This window comes from Anguilla rostrata, chromosome 15, assembly GCF_018555375.3.
Source record: "Anguilla rostrata isolate EN2019 chromosome 15, ASM1855537v3, whole genome shotgun sequence".
Lineage (NCBI taxonomy): Eukaryota > Metazoa > Chordata > Actinopteri > Anguilliformes > Anguillidae > Anguilla > Anguilla rostrata.
The window spans coordinates 10,492,006-10,507,604 of record NC_057947.1 but is presented as its reverse complement, the minus strand read 5'-3'; the positions used below and the strand labels follow the sequence as shown (position 1 = coordinate 10,507,604).

Below are 15,599 nucleotides of genomic sequence, written 5' to 3'. Positions count from 1 at the left end.
TGCCTTTTTCTTTTTTTCGCGGCCGGAGTCTGAACCGCGGCAGCAGGTCTAAGAGGCCGGGAAAAGTCGCGGTAATCACGGCGGGAAAACGAAGCCATTACCGCCGGAGTAAATGGGGAGGGCCGCGGGCAGGAGGGAGGGAGGGTCGATTACACCGCCCCCGTCGACCGGTTCAGCCCAGGGGAGCCGCGGGTCACAGGGGTCGCGACCCCTGCGTGAGCCCAGCGCGTTCGGGAGGCCGACGTCGTCTTGCGTCTCAAATCGGCTCGTGCGTACGGCCCTCTGTGCCTCCCGTCTGAGCGTCTGGCGCTCCAGTTCAGGACGAACCGAGGCATCGTGCAGAGTGAGCTCCGTAATACTTGGGTAGTTTTTTTTTTTCTTGATCTGGCTATGTACGCCACATTCTTTACATTCAATTGTGATAATGAAACAATTCACATGTGGCTAAAGTGCACATTCTCAGCTTTTATTTCAGGGTATTTTTATACACTTTGGTTTCACCATGAAGAAATTACAGCACTTTTTATTTTTATTTTTTACATAGCCTCCCCATTTCAGGGCACCATAATGGTTGGGACATAGATGTAAATGAAAGTTGCCATGTTCGGTACTCTATCATATATCCTCTGCATGCAATGACTGCTTGAAGTCTGTAACCCATAGACATCACCAGGTGCTGAGTGTCTTCTCTGGTGACATTGTGATAGGCTAAGACTGCAGGAGTGTGTGTCAGAGAGTGGTGTGTCAGTGGCAGAAAGAATTAGGCTAAGACTAACTGCAGGAGTGTGTGTCAGTAGGAGAGAGAATTAGGCTAAGACTAACTGCAGGAGTGTGTGTCAGTAGCAGAGAGAATTAGGCTAAGACTAACTGCAGGAGTGTGTGTCAGTAGCAGAGAGAATTAGGCTAAGACTAACTGCAGGAGTGTGTGTCAGTAGGAGAAAGAATTAGGCTAAGACTAACTGCAGGAGTGTGTGTCAGTAGCAGAGAGAATTAGGCTAAGACTAACTGCAGGAGTGTGTGCCAGTAGCAGAGAGAATGAGACTAAGACTAATTGCAGGAGTGTGTATGACAACACAAGCACCCGCCCGCGCTCCACGCAGCTCTTCTCCCAAGCCAAAATAAAACTGTGTGTCATTTTGGCACGTGGCGGTTCAAAACACCACCGCAAAGGAAGTGAAATTTTTTTTTTTTTAAGCTTCACACGTTTCGCCCCTGAATTCGATTCAGAAAACCTTTTCATTCGGGTTTCGCAGCCGCCTGCGCCGAAACTGACGGCGTTTACGCGGAAGACTGAAGAGCACTCAGTGACGCGAGTCCGCAGGGTCAGAACTACTCCTTTCAACGCGCTAAGACTTCTACAGATCTGTGGAGAGAAGAAAAAGAAAACCATTCTCTCTCGTGCGCAATAGATAAATGAAGCCCTTGGACTTCAGAGAAGAAAGGTCCATTTCAGCCAGAGCCAGAGAATGCAACAAACTGCAGTTAAACACAGGTCTGCTTTTATACGGGTTTAGCCTACATTCTCCACAAGGTTACTGCAGTTATCACTGCAACTCCAAGCAGATCAGGAAGCCACAGTCTGCGATTAATATGAATTACCAACAGAGGGAAAAGAGGACCTATGGTACCACAGACCAGGGATCAGCAACTCACGGTCCTCGAGGGCCGAGAACTGCTGGTTTTCCACCCTCCCTTTGCCTGGGAGTCACGTGTGAAGACAGTCCGGCCAATCAGTAGCAGTAATTACCCGGGAGAAAAGAAAACCAGGGCTGGATTTGGATTTGAGGGCCAGAGTTATGATCCCTGCCATAGACGCTTCTGCTCCACGGTACCATAGCTGCTTCTGCTCCACGATACCATAGACGCTTCTGCTCAACGGTACCACAGGCGCTTCTGCTCCACGGTACCACAGATGCTTCTGTTCCACGATACCACAGCGCTTCTGCTCCACGGTACCACAGGCGCTTCTGCTCCACGAAACCATAGACGCTTCTGCTCAACGGTACCACAGGCGCTTCTGCTCCACGGTACCACAGACGCTTCTGTTCCACGATACCATAGACGCTTCTGCTCCACAGTACCATAGACTCGTCTGCTCCACGGTACCATAGACACTTCTGCTTCACAGTACCATAGCTGCTTCTGCTCCACGATACCATAGATGCTTTTTCTCTATGGTACCAAAGACACATCGGCTCCACGATACCACAGACACATATGCTCCACGGTACCACAGCGCTTCTGCTCCACGGTACCATAGGCGCTTCTGCTCCACGGTACCATAGACTCGTCTGCTCCACGGTACCATAGACTCGTCTGCTCCACGGTACCACAGACGCTTCTGCTCCACGGTACCACAGACGTTTCTGCTCCACGGTACCATAGGCGCTTCTGCTCCACGGTACCATAGACTCGTCTGCTCCACGGTACCATAGACTCGTCTGCTCCACGGTACCACAGACGTTTCTGCTCCACGGTACCATAGGCGTTTCATTTTAACTGCACCCATCGCTGTGTGAAGCAGCACCTACAAACGCTGGATATAATCTACAATTCTAATTACACCAAGGCTGCTCATGTTAAAATAAATTACATGCCAACAGAGCAGTCAAACACACAGCACGACCAGCGCAATTAAAAGGGAAAGAAGCCAAAAGTTGAACGCCGCTTGTTCTTATGTTCTAGAAATATCCACAAGTGAATAAAGAATTGTTCACGTGTTAAAAAAAGGTGACGCTTAACTAAGGGGGTAAAAATAGCACGCACTAAAACTAGGCTGAGAAGCGACACCTATAATAGGTGCGGTATAATGGCGCCTGCATGCTCATTATCGGAGGTCTCCAGAAGCAAACGTAACCTCTCACCAGCCTCACAGCACATTCTTCTTGCTTAGAGTTTTCGGGTTTCTTGTTTTTTAAATTTCTCCCAAGTTACGGTCGTTCGAGGTTCGTTTAATTTTCACGCTCCCGCACGAGTTCCGCTGAACGTAATAAGGAGCCGCGCTCTCGTCTTATTTTCATATTATTCACATTAGCGCGCGCCGCGCTAGCCTGCCAACAACCGCCAACCGCCAACGGGGGCCGTGCAGGGTGACCGAGTTCACGTTGGCCGGGTTCCTGTAGCGTTTAAATATAACGCCTCGTTTAGCCATGCGAATGCTTCGGCGTGACACATTCCCCAATGCCCTCCCCGAAACACACGAGGACATTCCCGTCCAGCGCAAAGAGCACAGAGGCGCTTCATGACTGGCACTTCAAAAGGCCAATTTACACTGACCTTATGAAAGCGATGAAACAGTACACTCACTTATTTTAAATAAGTGACTGTCCAGCTTAGGAGATGATGGAAGGTGTATTTCTGTTATTCTATGGAGCTAAAGTTGTTTTTATCTGCAGCCATTGACAGAGCTAACACAGAGAGCATGCAGCTCATATCGTCTAATAAATTTTTTCTGGGTCGACAGGGATGAAATTGATGATGTAATCATCTTATCGGTCTTATCGTCTATCTACAAGTAGGCAAATTTCTCAAAGGACTGGACAATTCCTTTAAGAATTAGGCATCTCTGAATCTGGATATTAAACATGTGCAAGACCAAAATGTAACACAGTTGGTTTTACTTTATTATATCTGGTTCAATATACATTTTATTTTCATTTAAAACCCAGAATACTTTCAAGAAACTTGTACTTATAATACATTCTACAAACCCTCCTCTCTCTCTCCCTCTCCTTCCCTCTGCCCTTCTCTCTCTTTCCTTCCTTCCCTTCCTCCATCCCTATCTCTCACCCTCTCCCCCTCTCCCACTCCTTCCCTTTCTCTCCCTCTATCCCTCTCTCTGTCTCTTCCTCTCCTTCCCTCACTCTTTCTCCCTCTCCCTCTCCCCCTCCCTCCCTCCCTCCCTCTCAGACTCGGACACCCTGTTCCTGGTGGGGCCCAGTCCTTTCCCCCCCACATTCCCACACACGTGCAGCCGCACAGCGGCAGAAAGCAGCACAGGCCCGGTGGCTGCGTCTCGTCCGCAGGGCAGAACGGCATCCTGGGACGGTTCCCGCACGCTCTCGCAGGCGCAGGAGCTCCCGCGCGAGCCTGTGCTAATCCTGGCGAGCGTGACCGCGGGAAACATCGCCCCCACCTCCCTGCCGGTCACCCCCACTGGCCCTGCAGCTAATGAGGTCATCACCGCACACACTGCTCAGTTTGAGAGGGACACGCAGGGCAGGCTGCTCAGTTTGAGAGGGACACGCAGGGCAGGCTGCTCAGTTTGAGAGGGACACACAGGGCAGGCTGCTCAGTTTGAGAGGGACACACAGGGCAGGCTGCTCAGTTTGAGAGGGACACACAGGGCAGGCTGCTCAGTTTGAGAGGGACACACAGGGCAGGCTGCTCAGTTTGAGAGGGACACGCAGGGCAGGCTGCTCAGTTTGAGAGGGACAGGCAGGGCAGGCTGCTCGGTTTGAGAGGGACACACAGGGCAGGCTGCTCCGTTGAGAGGGACACACAGGGCAGGCTGCTCAGTGTGAGAGGGACACACAGGGCAGGCTGCTCAGTGTGAGAGGGACACACAGGGCAGGCTGCTCAGTTTGAGAGGGACACACAGGGCAGGCTGCTCAGTTTGAGAGGGACACACAGGGCAGGCTGCTCAGTTTGAGAGGGACACACAGGGCAGGCTGCTCAGTGTGAGAGGGACACACAGGGCAGGCTGCTCAGTTTGAGAGGGACACACAGGGCAGGCTGCTCAGTGTGAGAGGGACACACAGGGCAGGCTGCTCAGTTTGAGAGGGACACCAGGGCAGGCTGCTCAGTTGAGAGGGACACGCAGGGCAGGCTGCTCAGTTTGAGAGGGACACGCAGGGCAGGCTGCTCAGTTTGAGAGGGACAGGCAGGGCAGGCTGCTCGGTTTGAGAGGGACAGGCAGGGAGTTTACGCACAGGACACGCTGAGGGAGAAGCTCTTCGCCTCAGCCGGGTCTACGGCCTCAGCCCAGTGCATCCCCACGCAGTGCAGCTACTGGCAGCCAGAGAGAGGGGAAGGAGAGTGGAAGAGGAAAGGACGGAGAGAGGGGGATAGAGAGAGGGAGGGAGAGAGAGAGAGAGAGGGGAGGTGGGAAGAGAGGGTGAAGGGAGGGAGAGGGGAAGAGAGGGTGAGGGGAGGGAGAGAGAGGGAGGGGAAAGAGATTGCGAGGGGGAGAGAGGGAGAGAGAGAGAGGGGGGGCAGAGGGGAAGAGAGGGTGAGGGGGGGAGAGAGTGAGAGTACGAGACAGGTAATTGGAGAGACCTCCTCACAAAACACAATCCGGGTAACCTGAAATGTGCCCAAACAGCGAGCCGGGGGACAAGATGTGCCTGCCGCTCACAGAGGGCTCGCTGGAGCGCAAACGCTGCTGTGACGATGACAACCGTCTCCGCGGCGGCGAAGGACGGAAGAGCGTGGTGCTTCCCGGCAAAAAAGAAAGGCGGTATTCGCACGGTCGAGATTTACGGAGGGGAAACCGTGGTGGGGCTGAGTCGTTGGGTTTCGAGGCGGTAAAACGCGGAGCTGGCTGACATTTGGCGTTCCAGGAAGCGGCGCAGGATGTCTGCAGCGTGCGAGGTGAAGCGTTTGACTCATCGCTGTGCGGTCCTGTCGGGGAAGGCAGCTCCTCGCACTTGAAAGGGCTCCCTGTAACGTGTTCAGCCCGATACTGTAAAAGAGGGCGTATGCTGGCACGAGCCCGTGTCAGAGTTCAACGCTCACGCTCAGTCACACCCTATTGGTCAAGCATGTTTCTACGAGGACAGGACGTTAGTACTGAGTGACAGCACTGAGCGACCGTACTGAGCGACAGCACTGCACATCGCTGTACATATCTTTACTGTTGTTACTGTTCCAGTTCTCATGAGTAATTTCCTTAAGTTATTTGACTTATTGTTAGTTCCAGGAATTCAGTGGAACCGGCGCTATATGAGAGAGAAATGTGTGCAGATAAAAATGTGAAAGGGACCATTATGTGAAACTCCCATTCATTTTCTCTCTAGAGAAAATACTCCTTTGATCCGGAACTCCACATACGGGTAAAGGTTCTGTTCGCTTTATGTCAAACCTCCGAGTCCCATTTATGAGCACCAGCTATGGAATGGTGGCCACTGTTAGTTCAGGCCTGTAACACCGCACAGGAAATGTGCTGGAACACAGTGTGGGGGCTTTTACGGCATTAGAAAGCTTTCATCAGCACTGCTAGCAAATCACTACTTTTGTCAAAAGCCACAATTTCCTCCGTAATTTACCAGAAGTGCTACACGCTCCTTAACTGGCACGAAGCAAATTTGACTTGAGCAAAGTTTCCTTCAGCTGAACTCGTGGAGTCACCAAATTGACAGATATCTTTCTCAGAGTCAGGCAACGGCAAACAGAAAAGAGCACGTTGAGAAAAATGGATTATAAACAGAACGTGCCAGCCACAACAGCAGCACCTAGTATCTTGACAGCCTTCAGCTGCCAGTTGAACTAGGTAATAGATGCTCCTTAAGAATTCCTGTTTAATTTCCATGTCACTATAGCAACATTTCTTATTACTTACTGCAAACAAGTGAGGGCAAAACATTCAATTATGTGCAAGTCATTTGACAGAGGAAATTCTGAACTCTCGAGTAGACGTGCTGTACTGATCATATGGCACTACATGCACATGCACAAAACGTCCTTCTGTTTTACTGAAGCAATATTTATGGCATCAATAGGACCATAAATAAACATGGCTGATGACACTACACAGATAAGGCTATTTGTTGATAGATTTTGTGTTAGCCACTGAAAAGCAGAACGGAATGCTTGTATTGAACTGACCCTTGAAGGAGCAGTTTTTCCTAAACAGCTTCGTACGAGACACTTCGGCAGTGAAGGAGGGAAATTGACATGTCCTCCCGAACGGCGTATTACGTGAAGGAGATTTTTCAAGCACTGCGTGCCCTTCAAAGGTTCAATTAGCTCAAGTCCAAGTGGAAAATCCAATATGGCACACTTCGACCGTTAGCTTCCATGCCACCGTTTGGACAGCCGGCACCATATGGCCGGAGCCTGTGATTGGCTGGGTTCTGCACAAACCACTCAAGTTTGATGAGTCTATGAGCTTCCATGTAGACTAACAGCCATGTTCTCAGAGCTGCCAATAATAATTATTATAATAATAATAACAACAATAACAATAGCAATAGAATTAACAACAACAGTAGTGATTATTTTTAGTATTGTTGCTATTGTTATTATTATTATTATTATAACAAACAACAACAATAATAATAATAATCCACTAATATATCTGGGGGCTGGTGAAGTATTCTACATTTTGACACCTTTTCATAATCTACAGACTGGAAAGTTGCTAAAAATACCAGATCAAAAAACTGTTGCTTCAAAAGCGTCATGTGGTCACGTGGTTTCCAAACAAACATGTTATCTGATGGAACCAAGCTGAATGTCATCTGGAGTTGTGGTAATGCCGTGACGCACCTCAGAAAAATCGCTCAAGATACGACCGTTTATAAAACAAGCAACGACAGGAATAAGGGTCTATTTAAAAAAAACAACTAAACATCAGATAAATCTTATATATTGTATCAAGCCATATAAACAGCAATCTGTGTTCATTGGTGGCATTTGTACGGAATAGAATTGCAACAAGGAGTGGGTATTAATTAAAACGCAAAACAGCAGCGAGGCATTTATTTGAGAAAACAATCATAATCAGTGAATTGAGGCTGTAGATGTTCATACGGCTTTCAAGTTGAATAGAGGGTGGCTCTGGGCAATTTTCAGAAATGTATCCAGGTTTTAAGAATGTGACAAATAAGTTAACTTATTCGAAGATTGTTTAAAAGATGCTGGTAAGCGCATCCCCAAGCCCTGCAATGAGCAAGGGAGCTACGGCTACGTTCAGCAGTTGATATACATTGCACACCATGCCTGGTGATTAAACTAAACGAGAGAGGAATGAACCTCACTCAAAAGTAGGCATCATGGAAAGGAATAGGCCTAACATGCGCTGAATTTGAGCTCGTGGCTGAAAAATTTCCGTTCTGCAAAAGCGCACGGCACCGCCATCCTCAGATGCAAACCCTATATGGCGGATAAATGTTCCTGGGACATGACTCGACGACCCCGGGACACAGAGCGACTAAGAAACATTTCTGCGCGTCAATAAACGTATGGAAACTGAGCGCGGCCGGGCCGCACAGAGGTTTTGTGGAAGGAACAGAAGAGGGAAGAAGAAAAACAGAAGGGGCTATAAATAAAAGAAGGGGCCATATTTTACTCTCCGCGGAACACTTGCTGCAAGGTTGAGTAACGATCCCGTGACGGGAGAAGAGCGCTAGCATTCCACAGCACCAGCGGCGGACGCGCGCACAGACGGCAGCGAGAGCGTCTCTTCTTCAGTCCAGTTCCATTTAGCTGGCCACGCTACCAAGAAACGCCCACGCTCCCCGATATTAATCAAAGGCCAAAGCGTGCGCTGAGTTTTTAACCACGCCAACGAGTGCTTTATGTAATCTCACAAAAACTGCGCTAATGTCAAGTAGCAATTTTCAAGCTCCTTAGCCATAAGTGAATGCCGATTATAGCGGACTACTCCGGGACTACTGCGGACAGCTCCGGGGCCACAGCGCAAGCTAACGGGACATTTTATGCGACGGTCTCATTCCTATTAAATCAAACTGGATGCATACAAAATATCAACAACGGACAAAGTGTACGTGAAACCTAGCCATAAAACCGCTCAAAAGCTGCACCGGCTGAAGCTACGCTTTATTGGGCTATTCGGAGGTAATCCACTGCCTACACTAGGGCAAAGTGCACGGCTAATGCTATTACCTCTCACTTGTCACTCGGCTTTCAAAGGATAACCCTGACCGACCAACTGTTGCCGCAGCTTTTTTTTTTTTTTTTTTGAAAAGGCTCATATACGGGATTAACTTGACAGCTATCTTCCTAAGTGAAGACGCTGCACGATTTCCCAGATTCGCCTTTACTTAAGTCAGCAAAACTCCACGTCCGCTGTAAAGAGGGCCGAATGTAATGTGCGGAGAAGAACCCGCGGGCCTATACATCAATCTCGCGCTGAAATTAGGAGCCGCAATAAAATTAAGAGCCTGCTTTATTGGCTCTTCTCCAGATGCTTTATTTTATGACATAAGAGCTTCGCTCTGTTTAATATGCCAGTGCAAGAGCCCGCTCAAACTAAAAGCCAAAACTGGAAATGCAGCCTGCGTAGTGAACTCGTACTTTCTCCAAGGGGCAACAGAAAAAGATGCCGCAAATTACGGTAATTCTATTACTGTAATTTGAATTCTGTGACATCTGCAAGCTCTCCAGCCAGCTGTCCTCTGCTGGCCACACCCTTTCTGACTGTGTGCACCGAGCATTTCAACCACTGTCAGCAGCCCTAATGCCCCTGCACACTGGGCAACAGGGCACCTCACAGAGCGACACACTGAGGAACAGCCCTGTAATGCCCCTGCAAACTGGGCTATGGGGCACCTCATAGGGCAACACACTGAGGAACAGACCTGCACTGCCCCTGCACACTGGCCTATAGGGCACCTCATAGGGCAACACACTGAGGAACAGACCTGCAATGCCCCTGCACACTGGCGTATAGGGCACCTCATAGGGCAACACACTGAGGAACAGACCTGCAATGCCCCTGCACACTGGCCTATAGGGCACCTCATAGGGCAACACACTGAGGAACAGACCTGCAATGCCCCTGCACACTGGGCTACATGGCACCTCACAGAGCGACACACTGAGGAACAGGACCTGCAAATTGCCCCTGCAACTCTGGCCATACGAGCACCCTCGCAAGGCACACACTGGAGGACAGACCGCAAGCCCTGCACATGGCCTATTAGGCACCTCATAGGGCAACACACTGAGGACAGACCTGCAATGCCCCTCACACTGGGCTACATGGCACCTCAAGAGCGCCTGAGGAACAGGCTGTTCAAAGGTGAGGGGGACAACCGCGGGCATCTCTCTCTGCTCGATTTTAAACGCATCGACAGACGCCGGTCCCGCCTGAAAGCGCGCTTGGCTGGAGGACCGGGGAGCCGAAGGCGTCCAAGCGTTTAAGGCCCGCTGCTGGCCCGCCCGTCGGCAGCGCTAGCGAAAGCCACGTTCCGCTTGCACACGCAGGCTCTCCAGAGAGCGGCGGGCGGTAAAGGGTTAACCCGCTCAACGCTGGGCACAGCGACCTCTGAAAAAGGGAAACGGTGGTCGACGCTGACAGCCAATAGAAGGGCGAGTGGGCGGGGCCACAGGGTAGTGGCGAGAAAACCCACGGCACGCCGCACAGTCCCGTCCCGAAAAGGGACGAAAACCAACAAACCGCTTCCCGCCCACAAATTCGGGAAATGTGATCTTGTGCAAAGCTCTGTGTGATTAGCGAAAGTGTGATTAACCTCGTTCTGGGCACGCTCCCAGCACCAGTCTGCTGCGCTAACGCGCGCTAACACAGCTCTTTCGGCTACGTCCCCTCTCCCGACCCGAGACCAAACCCACTGCCCTCCCCGCTGAACATCACTCAGTGTCCTGGGGGTTTCTGGGGGGGGGGGGGGGAGAGAGAGATGTCCAAGCCTCATTATGTCTAATGCAAGTTATTCCCCTCAGCAATCTATCAAACCAAACCAAACCTGAGACTGCAAACCAGAAGAAGAATGGATCAGTTCAGTCACATCCAACAACAAGGGAAAACTTACTGCTCACACAGGGCTTGAAGCCTGGTGATTTGCATGATAGTTTATGGATTACCTTTAGGGATGTTCGTTCCATCTACAAACACGTGAGGCATGCATCTCAACAGTACAACATGGCTACACACAAAACCATAGGCGCTAAGGAGATTTCAATGCAAATGCGCATGTCTTAACCAGTGCACGTTTATTTCATTCACTGGGTACGGTGATGCCCGAATCTTTAAGGTCACCGCTGTGCCAAAGTGGCTTGGAACATTAAAGATGGGAAAATGAACCAAACGTATTGGTTCATTAAACAAATTCATTTCCAAGCGTGCTCCTGCCGACTATGCCAAATTAATTACCACTTGCAGCTACGCAAACAAAACGAAAGGCAATGTGTACCAATGTACAATACGGCAATGGTATTCACCATCCGCTCGGATTCAATAACAGACCGCAAGACGCAAATATTTACATCTACATTTCAAAACAAAGCGTTTCTTTGGTGATTACGGGTGGCGAATGTGACACTTGTGGTTCTTTTTTGCTATATAATGAGCCGAAGTTTAATTTTCAACTGACAGCAGGGCAGCCTAACTGACTTAATCAGTGACGACACGTGCAATTACACTGTCAAAATGTAAGGAATTATTTAATTTCCATTAACAGGGCAACTTATTTTATCTACCAAAATACTAAAGCTCTTGGTAAAAAAAAAAACCCTTGTTTTAAAATGTATTAAGCAGTGCACAACTTCTACAAGTTACACCGATATCGATTCCTTTCTCGAGCTGTCAAACTTTAGTACTCAAACACTGATAGTAGATGTTGCGTTTGTTTATTATAAATGTCAAAAACAGAGGACAAAATAGCGATCCAACTGATCAAAAGCAAAACTGATACGGGCCCGTTTATCACCAGCCTTAAACTGAGCCCCAAAACATATGCATTATTGACATAGCTGTATACATAATAAATGTAGCTTGGAAGCTGCCCTTATATAAAAATGCACGCACGGCTACACCACGTAAGACCATTTTTATCTAGCTAGCTGGCAAGGTAAGGCTACCCCTATCGCTGTGTTGTGGGGTCACACTCCTTGTGCTGAACATATTCGGCTAGCCTTTCAGCACTCTGTTCATTCAGCTCCACGGTCAAGGTTATACAGTTAATTTAGCTGCATTTTTTACAGTTCGGTGTAGAACAAAGAACAGCAGGGGACTCAATGCCCAACATAGCTGATCCATTGTCAACAAACCAATAAATCGACCCCTCTCGTGTTGGGGATAGCGAGAAATGACCCGCACTACTGACTGTAAGGAGCTGGCTTTCGGAACGGTACGGGCTTAAGTTACCTTTTGTTTTGCTGGATAAGAGCCATGCAAATCAGACGTTACATTTACATCACCTCCGCTTAATACAAAGATAAACATGCGGTTTTTAGCCAGCATTCGCATACAAAGACACACTGCACCTGAAACAACTCGACCACCACAGACGTGTACAAGATAGCCACTCACCTGAGGAACACGAAATGAGGAACACGGCAAAGGCTAGTTTGGTTGCTGTTCCCATGGTCAATCCAGTGACAAATCCTTTATTTCTAGGAAATCCTTCGGCTTCGTTTAGTTCAACAAGGGGCTGGTGTTCAGTTCTTGTGCCGTGTGTATTTTGCTACTTGAATTTGTGAAATAGACACATTCTTTCAAGCTTACTGTTAATTTGGCTTGCTTTAAATGTCCGTCAAGAAGAAAAATCAAACGAACTCATTGCAAATAAAACTGACATGTAGTTCAACGCTGGAAAATCCCAGATCTTTGCTGGAAAAGGCCCCGTTCCCGGCTCCTATATTTATCGTACCGAACTCGAAAAACGTGTCATTGGGCTTGTATGTTCTTCACTTGCATCTGCCTAGCTAACTTCGTCAGATATACTGTTTTCTGGCTACCAACCCAGTTTTTAGAGAAGGAATAAGCCAGCTAGCAAGCTAAACATCGGAGGGATCCAACGGTGAAAAATCACAGCGGATACTTGGCAGAAATAGATAGCACTCGCTAGTGTTAATAGTTAATAGTGTAGCTCAGAAAAAAATATATTACCGCAAGCTTGCTTGTTGATAGATAACTTAGCCAGCTTTCATATTAGCCAGCATATCACCTTACTGCTGGTGCTGAAAATCATTTAACACTTAATGTTAGCAATTTAACTATTAGCTATCTACAACGCTTCAGATAACTTAACTAGCAATTATCTTTGCAGATAACTAACGTTAGTTGGCTACACCAAAGATCAATAGCCTTGGCTTGGATAGCGAAGCAGCTCCGCCTGCTCAAGGTTGTTTTTTTAAAGTTAATTGCTGATTATTTGCAGTAATATAGAGGTAGAGAAACACGGCATCGCACAGTCCGGGAGCGGTGACATATTTAGGATTTGCATTATCACCAAATTCTGCATCGATTCATATCATTTACATTAGCAAGCAAGCAGCAGCAATGCCATTTGAACTTTCCAAACAGCAACTCGTGGCGATACAGTAAAGCAACACTGTTTATTTACTCTCAGACCATTATGTAGCAAAATCGTTCTATTCGAGTGTTAAATCCAAAAAGGCTGAAGATGAAACAACCTCCATTCAGCTAATGTTTGCCAAGTCAGAAGTACGGTCCAGATTTCCAAAGGCTCTTCTCCACACGGGAAGCTGAACTTTATCAGTCAGCAATGGTTTAAAAATACACCGCAAATTAAGATCCTTATTCAACTGTATTCTTCTCCAGACGTCAGACAACCAACATGACAGATCCACCGCGTTGCAGCATGTAAAAAAAACAATACTTGTTTTTATACATATTTTGCTAAAAAACGACGAGTGACGTTGCTGCCTTCGCCAGCCTGGTTGTGTGAAAGAAGCCAGCTGGATAAGTTAAGCTAACTGCGGGTAGGACCCGATCGGGGCGACAAGTTCAAACCTAACGTTAGGTTACAAAATAACTTCACTGTCGAAGCGCACAACGTTTCGCGGTAGCCAAGAGTGATTAAAACAGCTGCCTTTCGATTGGTATTAATTTAGGCTTTCGACTGTATTTCGCTTAAAACCTCCAGCTGTCATGGGTCTCCTTGACCAACGATCTTCCTCCAGTCGTTTCCCTCTCATTCAGTGAGTAGACTGAATTCAAGATGGCGGCCAGCACTGATTGTTTTTGTTTTTTCCCCACTCTTTTCGCGTCACCAGCAGTACTTCTGCACGGCAAATTACAACTGATAGACATCTCCGCGTGTCCAATAAAAATAGAGGAATGCCACACCAATTGCCAAAGGACTCCGAAACCCAACCAATCCCCCACAAGATTATGCCCTGCTTGTTGTATTCACTCGGTGAGATAATTGGTTGATTATCTCCCCGCACAATCCTTCTATTGGTGGAAACCACACTTCTGAAGCGTCAAGGACGATTATCGACGAGGTTGTGTTGTTTTCGCAGAGGAAAGCAACAGAGAGCAACTCCTTTCGTTCGGAATGATTGATAGGATGTTTGTCTTATCACAGTTTTAAGATTATGCGGTTTATCAGCACACACTCAAGAAAAGACAGATTTCTGCTATTGAATGATTAGCTGTGATACAAACTGAGTGTTTAGATTCAAGCATAATTCCAGATTGAGCAGTTGCATAAATTATTCATTCGTTTCTGCCTCCGATGGTGTACACAGAAGATGGTGATACAGAAATCCGTGTCTATGAAAGTGCTGCTGTGCAAGCCAAGACTACAAAAAAGTCTCCACCTGCTCCTTCTCCAGATTCTTGTGATAGATGTATTACATTATTTACAGGATTAATAGCTTATCAGAGACTTAACAACTTTACAAGCAATTTTTACATTTATCATTTACAGCTGATTATATCGAAGCATGCAGGTTTAAGTCCTCCAAGGTAACGCAGTGTCTTACATCGGACTCAAACCTGCGACCTTCGGTAAAGCACAGTTTTACATTACATATTTCTATCAAGATGTTGATTTTTTTTAATGTTGAATTCAATGTCAACAGATCTTTCATTTCATTTTAAAATGATAAGTACATTTATATGCCTCCAAGGTTTGATCCTTTTTTTACATGAACTCAAAACCAAAATGCATTGCAAAGCGTGACAAGTTTTACTTACTTTAAATTTTGTCATTTTTATTAAAAAGTTTTTTCAAAAATGTTATAGTTTATTTTGAGATATACAGGGTTGAGGTCACCTAGATGAAGTCTGTAGAGGTGCGTCTTCAGTCTGACTCAGAAATGTAAGTTTTACTTACTTAAAATTTTGTCATTTTTATTAAAAAGTTTTTTCAAAAATGTTATAGTTTATTTTGAGATATACAGGGTTGAGGTCACCTAGATGAAGTCTGTAGAGGTGCGTCTTCAGTCTGACTCAGAAAATGACCAAATGCTCTGTTGACTAAATAAATCTCAATCTTGAGTGATTTTTTTACTTGATACCAGCGCTACTTTTAAAGACAGGCAAATGTTAGTGTGCTGAACGCATTAAAAGGCATGGAGTCATTTCATTTTATAAAAACACTTTGAAAACTGTAATAAGTCCAACATGTTTTTGCCTAGGCAACACACATGCTTACGGTTTCATCATTTTGTATGAATAATCTGAATGCGAAGAAAATACTCAAAAGTGTTAGTTGTCATTGAGTCATGCGTCAAATTTTATTATATTCGAAATATGCTATGGATCTTTATAGCAATAACCTCTTGGCATTGTGAAATTGTACGAGCGAGAATGTACGGATGCCTGCCGGTAAACCTGTGAAAACTTATTTTTGTAATGTGTGTGTTTCTTGTAAATGTTACACTATAAGCTGCCAATAGTCAATTTACAATGTCAACTGGTGACA

The 15,599-nt window shown here is 47.0% G+C and overlaps 1 protein-coding gene across 1 annotated transcript in view; it reads right to left on the bottom strand.

Annotated features, from left to right (window-relative positions):
- The window catches only part of LOC135240475 (activin receptor type-2A), a 62,554-nt gene extending 48,641 nt beyond the window's left edge, over positions 1–13,913 (bottom strand). The window contains exon 1 of the mRNA XM_064309963.1: positions 12,233–13,913. Coding sequence (XP_064166033.1) covers positions 12,233–12,287 — 55 coding nt within the window. The 5' untranslated portion in view covers positions 12,288–13,913. The remainder of the gene's footprint in view (positions 1–12,232) is intronic.
- Positions 13,914–15,599: the final 1,686 nt, after the last annotated feature.